Source organism: Juglans regia, chromosome 11, assembly GCF_001411555.2.
Source record: "Juglans regia cultivar Chandler chromosome 11, Walnut 2.0, whole genome shotgun sequence".
Lineage (NCBI taxonomy): Eukaryota > Viridiplantae > Streptophyta > Magnoliopsida > Fagales > Juglandaceae > Juglans > Juglans regia.
This window is the reverse complement of record NC_049911.1, coordinates 2,664,286-2,675,053: the sequence shown is the minus strand read 5'-3', so window position 1 is coordinate 2,675,053 and position 10,768 is coordinate 2,664,286. Positions and strand designations below refer to the sequence as shown.

Here is a 10,768-nt window from a genome sequence, read left to right as displayed (position 1 = left end):
GACAAAACACTGAAAACAGGAAAATTGGATCTTATGCACACATAGGGACCTTCTCCAGTGGCATCTCTTTGAGGTTCTCAATACTACGTCAAGTTCTTTGACAACCATAGCAGGAAGGTATGGGTTTATTTTTTTAAGTATAAATCTTATGTATTTAATGTATTCAAAAATGAGAAGGTCTTGGTTGAGACAGAGACAAACTTAAAGCTGAAATACTTGATATCTAACAATGGTGGTGAGCACATTGATTGAGGGTTTAAGGAGTATTGTGCAACTAAAAGTATCAAAATGGAGAAGACCATTCCTGGGACACCACAACAAAATGGAGTTGTTGAACGTATGAACAGAACCATTAATGAGAGTGCTAGAAGTATGAGGCTGCATGCTGGATTACCACATACATTATGGGCAAACGCAGTCAACACTACTGTCTACGTGATAAATTGAGGGCCATCAGTTCTGTTGGAGTGTGAACTGCCTGAGGAGGCTTGGAGTGGGAAAGATGTCAAATTTTCTCACCTTCAAACTTTTGGCGTCTTTCTTATGTTCATGTTGATTCTGCTCGTAGTAAGCTTGAGGCTAAGTCAAAGAAATGTTATTTTATTGGCTATGGAGACGATGCATTTGGCTATTGTTTTGAGGATGAGCAGGGTCGGAAGATCATAAAAAGTAGGAATATGATATTCAATGAGAAGATTATCTACAAGCACAAGTCTAGTACAGTTGCTGAAACAATTCCTCAAGAGTCTAAGTTTGTGATACCAAGATCGCAGTGCAGTGTAGAGATGTGAGTGACGGGGAGAGTGGGTCTAGTGCACCCATTCCTATTATTCCGCAGTTAGATCCAGAGTCGTCCACTCCTACGATTGCAGTTCGTAGGTCAGTTAGGACTATTCGTCCCCCCCACATCATTTCTCACCTACTTTGAATTACATTCTATTAATAGATGGCGGAGAATTGCAGAGCTATGAGAAAACTTTGTAGGATGAAAATTCAAGTAAGTGGGAGCTCGCCATGAAGGATGAGATGGATTTTTTGTTAGGAAATCAGACATGGGAATTGATAGAACTTCCATCAGAGAAAAAGGCATTGCACAATAAGTGGATGTACCAGGTGAAGACTGAGCATGATGGCAGTAAGAGGTACAATACCAGACTTGTTGTAAAAGGGTTTCAGCAGAAAAGGGTATTGATGACTCTGAGATCTTTTCTCCTGTTGTGAAGATCACAACCATGAGGTTAGTGTTGGCTATGGTTGCCACTGAAGATTTATTTCTTGAGCAGTTAGATGTCAAAACATATTTCCTTCACAGAGACCTAGAAAAAGATATTTACATGCATCAACCTAAGGGGTTCGTAGTACAAGGAAATGAAGGTTCAGTTTGTAGACTGAAGAAGAGCTTGTATGGCCTAAAGCAAGATCTCAGACAATGGTATAAGAAGCTTGACAGTTTTATGTACAGTTCAAAGTACATCAGATGTCAGACAGATCACTGCTGCTAGTTCAGGCATTTTGACAATTTTACAATATTTTATTACTGTATGTGGATGACATGTTTATTGTAGGGGTTAGTATTGATGAGATCAATGATCTAAAGAAGCAGATGTCAGAGCACTTTGCAATGAAGGATTTGGGAGCTGCAAAACAAATCATTGGTTTGAAAATTATTAGAGATAGAGTCAAAGACACGTTGAGACTCTCGCGGGCTGAGAATGTGAAAAAGGTACTCAGCAGGTTCAATATGGACCAAGCCAAACTAGTTGGCACACCCTTGGGCAGTCACTTCAGACTCAACAAGGATCAATCACCAAAGTCAGAAGAGGAACTAGACTACATGAGTAAGGTTCTTATGCCTCAACTATCGGTTCACTTATGTATGTTATGGTTTGCATAAGACCAAATATTGCCCATGCAGTGGGAGTTCTGAGCAGATACATGAGTATCCCAGGAAAACAACATTGGGAAGCTGTGAGGTGGATTCTGAAGTATCTAAATGGCTCATTAGAAACATGCTTATGTTTCTCAGGATAGAGCTTAGAGGTACAAGACTATGTTGATGCTGATTTAGCTAAAGATACTGATTGTAGAAAGAGTACCACAAGCTTTGTTTACACTTTGGGTGGTACTGCTGTGTCATGGGATTCTAATTTGCGGAAAATAATTTCTTTGTCTACTACAGAAGCTAAGTATATTGCAGTGTCAGAAGTGTCAAAGGAGATGATTTGGTTACAAGACTTTTTGAAGGAATTGGGTAAAAGGAATCAGAATGGCACTCTCTACAGTGACAGTCAGAGTGTCATATTCCTTACCAAGAATCTAGCATTTCATTTCAAGACCAAGCACATTCAGATCAGGTATCACTTTATTCGATCATTGCTAGATGATGGGCAGTTATTACTTAAGAAAATATGTGGAAGTAAGAACCCTACTTATATGTTGACAAAGAGTGTTACACTTGAGAAACTGAAATTGTGCACAACTTCAGTTGTTTTTCTAGCATGAAGACAAGGGCAATGAGTTGCAGAGGTGGGGGATATCAGGTTTTGAGGCAAAGGGTGATACAATGGGTATACCAGTCTCCAAGTGGGAGAATTGTTGAGTACTGTGGAGTCTAGTCCACACCACTCTAGCAAAGTCTTTAGCCGCTCGAGCGGAGGCATCACAAAGACTTCGTGCAAGGCCTAATCGACAGTGAGCTCGAGCGAAGGCGATATAGAGAGTTCGCTCAACACTCGCTCGACACATCTCTCAAGAGGAGTTCAAGTCAAAGAGTTCACTCGAGAGCCGCTCGACATATGGCTCGAGCAATTGACGAAAAACAGGTTCACTCGATGCACATTCGACATGCCGCTTGAGCAAACATCGCTTTTGTTGATATTTTAGAGTTTTTGTAGTGTACTCTATTTATATGTTTTTTTCTGTCACTATGGTCATACAGTGAGTGCACAATAGTTGACCATTAGTGTATTGTGATTCCTCAAGTAATAAAAATCCTCTGCAGCTCCTGTGGACATAGGCAAGTTGCCGAATCACGTAAATCTTATGTCGTGTGATTGCTTGATTGTTCTTTTCACGTTTAGTTTCAATTATTATCATCATTTTTCACAACAAATATGACAAAAAAAAAAAAAACAGTAGATGCATAGGGAAAGAAGCCAGCAAATGTTAGGAAGTAACTCCCAGCTAGTTGCTCTAAACAATTTGGGGATTCTTGTCAAAGCCAAGCAATCTCTGCTCATTTTCTTGTTTCATTCCTTTTTTTCGAAGAGAACAATGGTACTGGCAAAGGTCTTTCTTGCTGCATCCCTTTTGGTACTCTGTTCGAACGGTTGGTGTCTTGCAAGTTCCTGGACTTTGCTGCCTGAGGGGGACTTCAAAAACGGTTTGACAAGTGGGAGAAAAAATTGTTAGAAATTCAAAAGGTGCTTGGAGATGCACATGAAAAGCAATACACTAAAAGAGAAGTGAAAAAATGGCTTGAGGATGTCGAAGACTTGCATACGACATGGAGGATATTTTGGATGAGCTCACGACGAAAGCTACTAATTTGCGACGCAAGTTAATTGGTGGAGGAAGACGTGCAAGCACTAGTACGGTACAAAATCTCGTTCCTACTTGTTTTACTAGTAATTTGCCTCAAAGTGTTGTTGACTTCAAACGTATGATCATGAGAACAAAGAGAATGAAAATCACTCCTCGATTTAATGAACTTAATTAAACAAAAAGAAAAACTGGAGTATCTTTTAGCCCCCATGGACGGAGGGGCTGAAGCCGTGTGAAGGGGACGAAGCAGTTTCGTCCATGGAGTATCTTTTAACCCCATGGATGAAGGGCTGAAGCCGTGCGAAGGGGCAGCCGGTGTTGTTGACTTTGCTCTTGGGCAACAGTGCAAAGAGATGAAAGCAGATGAAAGGGAGGTGCAGCGAGCTTTTCATCTGTAAGGAGACAAATGAGTTTGAAGGGAGAAACGAGTGGGGCCTGAGATGCACATCATTTCTATGATAGTTGTGGTGAGAAGTCTATGTGTCACTTAACTATTAGTGGGATGTTAATTGGGTAAAATTAGATGGACCGGTGCTAAGGTTTTCTCTATTAAAATATAATAAAATAATATAAGATGGAATGAGGGGAAAACATCTCAACATCCAAGCAACCCTTTAACGTAAACATCGACATGTTTATCACGAAATTGTTAAGCATAAAAACTCCAAACCTAATTGTTGTGTTTGTGCTATAGCCTCGTTTATTTTTACAGAAGAGATGAAATGAGGTGAAAGTTAAAAGTTAAATAAAATATTATTAAAATATATTTTTTTAATATTATTTTCATTTTTGGATTTGAAAATTTTGAATTGTTTATTTTATTTTGTGTAAAAATTTAAAAAAAATTATAATGATTAGATGAAATAAGTTAAAAATAATTATGAAAAGAGAAAATATATTTATAATTATGAATTGTATAACTGTCACGTAATTACTTTAAAAAAATAAATAAAATATTTACATAAAAAAAATTAATTTTTTAATAATAAATCTTAATTTTTTTTAAAACCATTACGTGGTATTTAATATAGTTGACAATTATACATTGAATTACATTACCAAAACAGGTACGGAAAAGAAGTTATTTGTCTCTCAGCAGCCCTTTCAGACTTTCAGTGCACTGCATAATCTCGTTTGTAACGTAGCATTATATTCTCGTGTTTCCCAAAGGCCCTTTGCCTTGGAAAGACGGAAAAGGTTTAAAAAAAATTTCGGTAGATTTTTTCTGTGGACATGGTGTTTTCCTTACCTAAAAACAGATCCGTGAAATCTTCCAAAGCATTGCATTAACTCCATTAAAGATGTTCGTATACACCTCCTGATCTCTTTAAAACTTCTAGCAACTTCAGCTCAAAAGGGAAAGCAAGAAGGAAAAAAAAGTTTATAGGGATTAGACATGGAGGAGGGGATAGAGCACAGAACTGTAAGCGTCAATGGCATTAGAATGCACATAGCAGAAAAAGGGCAAGGCCCCATCGTTCTGTTCCTCCATGGCTTCCCTGAGCTTTGGTACTCCTGGCGCCACCAGATTCTGGCTTTAGCTTCACTTGGATACCATGCTGTAGCACCAGACCTTCGTGGCTTCGGCGACACTGAAACTCCGACCTCCATATCCGACTACACCTGTTTTCACATCGTCGGAGACCTTGTTGAGCTCATTGATTCTCTCGGTGTGACTCAGGTTTTTCTTGTGGGCCACGACTGGGGAGCCATTATAGGTTGGTACTTGTGCATGTTTCGGCCGGAAAAAGTGAAGGCATTCGTGTGTCTTAGTGTTCCTTTCAGGCCGAGAAACCCACAGATGATGCCGGTGGAGAGCATGCGAGCTTTCTTTGGAGATGACTACTATATATGCAGATTTCAGGTTCTTAATTATTTTACTTGCCTAACCAACTTAACCGGATATGGCTTGTATTGTGATTTTAGTAATTTTTCCCCCTTCTTGGTATCAAACTGTTAGAGAACTCGACTTATTGAGTTGCTCCACAAGTTTATCCCGTCTGAACAAATAATAAGTGTCTCCTCTTAGTGGTGAAGTATATTAGGTTGGCGTATTAGACGGTCAAATTCTATAAATATATCCATATTATGTGGGCTATACAGCATTTAGCATTGCCAGAATAATATTTTTTAACTGGATGGATCCCACGTAGTATTTTTAATGTTGTGTTTGTCTCTTTGTATTAAGAGAGAATTGAAGATGATCTCGATTGAGACTTTAACATTGGTGCCAACAACATTAAGAGTGAATCCTATCATCATATTCTCCCCCATGAATGCTAGCACTTCCTTCCAGCCATGCATGGTAAATCAGGGCAGCCCAAGCTATTATACATCAATTAAGTAGCATGGAAACTTCTGCCCCTCGAGCTATTGATAGCTCATTGTAATTTCATATCCCAATCTCCAACTGTTCTCTTACAAAGGCATTCTGTAAATATATCTTCCACAATCTATTTGAAAAACATGTCCCGAAATCTTCTACAAAAAATAGAGAGTATCACCATTAAAACTCCATCCAAGAACATTTCTTTTTTTGTTTCAAGTGAAAGCTTTCATGTATGTCCCATGATCTGGTTTGCTAGGATTTATTGCACGAGGTTTTTAGGTAAAGCATAGCGTTTGATACAGATGGCATTCATAATGGTAAGAAATCGAGTGTAACCACAACCAATGATACTTTGATATTGCCATACATACATGTTGCAGGCACAAGGAGAGATTGAGGCTGAGTTTGGTCAATTGGGCACGGCAACTGTACTCAAAGGCATTTTCTCAACTCGCAGACCGGGTCCACCCTGCTTACCTAAAGGAAATGCCTTCGGGATCGGTCCCGACACTTCAGCTACCTTGCCCTCTTGGCTTTCAGAAGAGGAGTTTAGTTATTACGCCACCAAATTTGACCAGAATGGCTTCACTGGAGGATTGAACTACTACCGAGCCTTGGACCTGTACGTACTTTGAAATTCTGGGAAAATGTTTCTTGGTCTAACTATAAAAAATTCTCTTTTGATAGGTAGAACAAGAAATCTTGAGTTCTTGGTCTAACTATCAAATATAAGCATGAAAATTTAAATGTTGGCATTCCTTATTTATCTTGCAGAAACTGGGAGCTCACGGCGCCATGGAATGGGGCGCAAGTAAAGGTACCAGTGAAGTATATTACAGGGGAGTTAGACATGGTGTATACAACGCCTGGAGTGAAGGAGTACGTGCACAACAATGGTGGTTTCAAGAAAGATGTGCCCTGTCTGGAGGAAATTGTTATCATGGAAGGAGTAGGTCACTTTATCAACCAAGAAAGAGCAGAGGAAACCAATTCTCACATCTATGACTTCATCACAAAGTTCTGAGCTGCTTTATTATTTATATTGAGCTTTGTTCCTGTTAGTTTATTTGAAATTCAGTCTGTCACCTCCAATTGAAGTAAGCTTAATGGTTGAGTAATCCTACAAATATAATCTATGACGCAGCTATGTTGTAATATGATCCATGTTGCAGATATTTTGTAACACTCAGCTCCCCATTGTTACAAATAAAGTCATTTTTTAAAAATTCCGAGAAGTCTATGTACTACTATTGAATTTGACTTTAAAATATTTTCTTATAATTGCGTCAGATACAAAGATTCCATAACATCATTCTTTATTAAAAACACTAAGATTATAAGAGAGTGCGTGGAAGTATTTATTAAAATCGAAGTATGTACTATAAAAATCATAACTTAAAATCTCAGTATATGATCTAGGCCACTATCACACCTCTCTGGATCAAATATCGTCCTACATCCCTACCTTTATAAATATTCTGATCTGGAGTGGTTTAAAAGCATAAAACAAACTAAAATGAGTCAAAATTCAATAAAAAACACATCATATTGTAAATATACTTAATATAAATTTTCATAAAATATTTCATGCTGAGAAATTAAAATCATGACTGTTTATAAATATGCTGATGACATGCATGACTTGAAAATATTTCTGGTATATTGATTGATCTAAATTATTTGGCATATCTGAATTAACTGACTTATCTGATTGGCCAACTGTAACTACCCGATCCAATAATTCTAATATTGATCATTTTTATTGGGCTTGAATATTATTTAATGGATCATATTAGATAAGCCCACCAGTTATAAATTACTGAGGTTAATTAAGAGTTTTAATTAGACTCAATAACTTGGTTGAATTCAATTTATTATTTATTAAACGAGTTAAAATCCTTCTAGAATTTAAAGATTTTCTATTAAAAATCTAATTCATTTAAAATTTTCACTGATAGAAGTACCTTACGTAATCTCAGACACTACCAATCCTACATTGCCAATCTTAATTGAATAAATTATTACATAATGTTTTTTTAAAAAAAATCAAACTCTCGTTGATTACTAACACAGTCCAAATTTAAATCAACGTCACCATCTCCCAATTTCTTTATATACCTATTCCCTTCTCTGTTAAATCCCCAAGCCGCAACATCAAACTCACGCACACAACCCAGTCTTCCTACCCTCTGATTTTCTTCTTTCATAGCGACCAACCACCTTAAACAGCCAAGGAGAACACCTTGAGGAGAACACCTTGAGAATCAATCCCATAAGCACTAGCCCTTCATGTCACCGATTGCACAACAACTCCAGAAGATCATAATCACAAGCATCACCAGCCCATGGGCAAACCCAAAACCACACAATTGCAAGCTAGTACAGGAAGCAACCGCCCGACCCACACCACCCACATGAAGCTTCAACCTGGTACCCAGTTAAAACCATGCACGGACTGAAGAAAGGAGCACACGAATCTAAAAGATCTGAAGCCGCTGGCCCCCGATGGTGCCGCGTGTGGTGGCATGAAACCCCTCTGGTGCGGCGGCACGTGAGGCCCATGCGTACTATAAGCCGCACATGAGCCACACGCGCCACTCGCTTGGACAGATTTCTTCCTCCATCCGATAGATCGGCGTCTGGGGTGACCGTTGGAGGGGCGTGTGGCGATCGAATATTGCCGGCAAGCAGCAGATCAGAACAACTTGTTACCATTGCTGGAAAATTTATAGAAAAACTAGAAATAAATCTAAGAATAAGGGTTGGGCGAGCGGAGGGGGGGAGGAGATGAAGCTCCACCCCCCCTTGGGCAGCGACGCTGTGATGGCGGGCTGTGGGTAGAGAGAAAACTCTCAAGAGAAAAACGAAGCCTCTGTATTACAAAAACCCCTTGCACTGCTTTTTTAGTGCTTATCATTTACAATAATAAAAGGAAAGAGAAAATAGACAATAAATCTCGAAATATTAGGGTTTAAGATTTTTAGAAAAAAATAGGTTACTTTACTATTTTAAATTTTAATTACAAAGTATGTATTTAAGTAGAAATTTATGCAAATTATGTGTCTATTTATAGGTGGTCGATTATGTGATGAAAGTATTGGATTAGCACTACGAGATAAGTAGCTTGATCATAATTAGGATTAGCATATGTTAACTAATTATATTATTATTATTATATTATTATTATTATTATTATTAAAGACAGTTCTTTAGAAGCTAATATTTATGTACCAAGCATGTCATGATTATCATAATTCATGATCATGTTTCATTCTACATATTATAATTATTTATGTATTATGCGTCACACGTTGTATAAGACACGTAAACTTTCATAAAATAAAGTATAAGATAAAGATTAGATAAATCAGATGGTCATTCATATGCATGGTACCAAGGTAAATAGTGTAGATGTGCAAGCCACAATTCAAGCGTGGTCCATCATAGTATTTTATCAGATCAAATCAACGATTCCCCTCATGGTCGCGGGATGTGGAGCTGGTGCACAATCTTACACACAAGGTTAAGTATGCGTGCCAGTATGATAAGTCAAATAAGTCAAATAAGCCAAAATACGTCATGTACGCCATAAGTATACGTATGAATGGTCATGATTTTAATTTTCAGCATAAAATATTTTTATGAAAAAATTTGTGTTAAGTATGTTTACATTATGATAGGTTTCTTACTGAGTCTTCGACTCATTTTGTTTTTTTTTTTTTTTTTTCAAACCACCCCAGGTCAGAATATTATGAAGGCAGAGCTGCAAGATAGGAGTTAGTCCAGGAAGGCGTGACAGTAGCATAGATCATGTACAGAGATTTTAAGTTATAATTTTTATGGCATAGACTTTGAGAAATTTTAATAAATGATTCCACACACTCTCATTTATGATTTTAGTATTTTAATACAAAACGACTCTTTATTATAAGGAATCAGTAGTAGCACTCTAACTCCCTAGGTTTTGCACAGGTCCCACATCTTATAGCCACAAGGGGGACCACTGATATGATCTGATAAAATACTTGGGTGGACCACTCTTGAGTTCGTGACTTGCACGTCCACCCTAACTGCATTTGTACCATGCATTCGAATGTCGATCTGATTAATCTGATCTTTATCTTATACTTGATCTTATAAAAACTTACATGTCTTATACATGTGAGATGCATAATACATATATAACTATAATATAAGAAATAAAATATGATCATAAATTATTATGAATAACGTATTTGCATATATCATAATATGCATGGTACATAAACATTAGCTTCTAAAGAATTGGCTTTAATTAATAATAATAATATAACTAATTAACATATGTTAATCCTAATTTATGATCAAGCTATTTATCTCACAGTGTCAATCCAATATTTCTGGGGTTAGTTTCCGTAAAGAATTTAAACCCAGTCTCCTTTGGTTATGTACAAAGCAAAGCGTATTATAAGTCTTTATGGTATTATGGTAATTTTATGGAAAGTCTGAACATGTTTATGATTTATAGGGCTATAGTAATTTCTTTCCCATCAAACAAGCATGTTCTACTTATTACTTGAAAGGTTTCTTTCTTGACAGAAAAGCAATTACAAGTTGATAGGGCAAGAATTTAAATAGATGAGTTTTTTTTTTTTTTTCCTAAGGCAAATTTTCATTTAGATATGAAAAAGATGATATATGAGGAGTGAGTGTGGTTCTCCAACAAATGTCTTAGTATAATAACCACAGTGTAAAAGTGGAGGAAAAAAAAAACAAACGGATTTTGGTATTAATTTCTTGGTCCCCACCCTTGCACTATAAAAAGAGCGCCGTCTTAAAAGACAATATTTTACAGTTCGCATGACTATGCAAACTGTGGCAACACCGTTGGAGGTGTTGGAAGTAGGTGCATTGCAG

General features: G+C 37.3%; 1 protein-coding gene across 1 annotated transcript; it reads left to right on the top strand.

Annotated features, from left to right (window-relative positions):
* The first annotated feature begins 4,817 nt into the window (after nucleotides 1-4,817).
* Nucleotides 4,818-7,030, top strand: LOC108987464 (epoxide hydrolase A-like). The gene is made up of 3 exons (XM_018960391.2): nucleotides 4,818-5,407; nucleotides 6,253-6,494; nucleotides 6,647-7,030. Exons 1-3 carry the CDS (start codon nucleotides 4,940-4,942, stop codon nucleotides 6,894-6,896), a joined length of 960 nt encoding a protein of 319 aa, XP_018815936.1. The 5' UTR covers nucleotides 4,818-4,939; the 3' UTR covers nucleotides 6,897-7,030.
* The last annotated feature ends 3,738 nt before the right edge of the window (nucleotides 7,031-10,768 follow it).

Bases quoted from the DNA above. Each gene is read 5' to 3' on its own strand.
- LOC108987464 (XM_018960391.2), top strand. From the start codon at position 4,940: ATGGAGGAGGGGATAGAGCACAGAACTGTAAGCGTCAATGGCATTAGA. The intron at 5,408-6,252 runs GTTCTTAATTAT...TACATGTTGCAG, and splicing joins ACTATATATGCAGATTTCAG to GCACAAGGAGAGATTGAGGC. The intron at 6,495-6,646 runs GTACGTACTTTG...TTTATCTTGCAG, and splicing joins TACTACCGAGCCTTGGACCT to AAACTGGGAGCTCACGGCGC.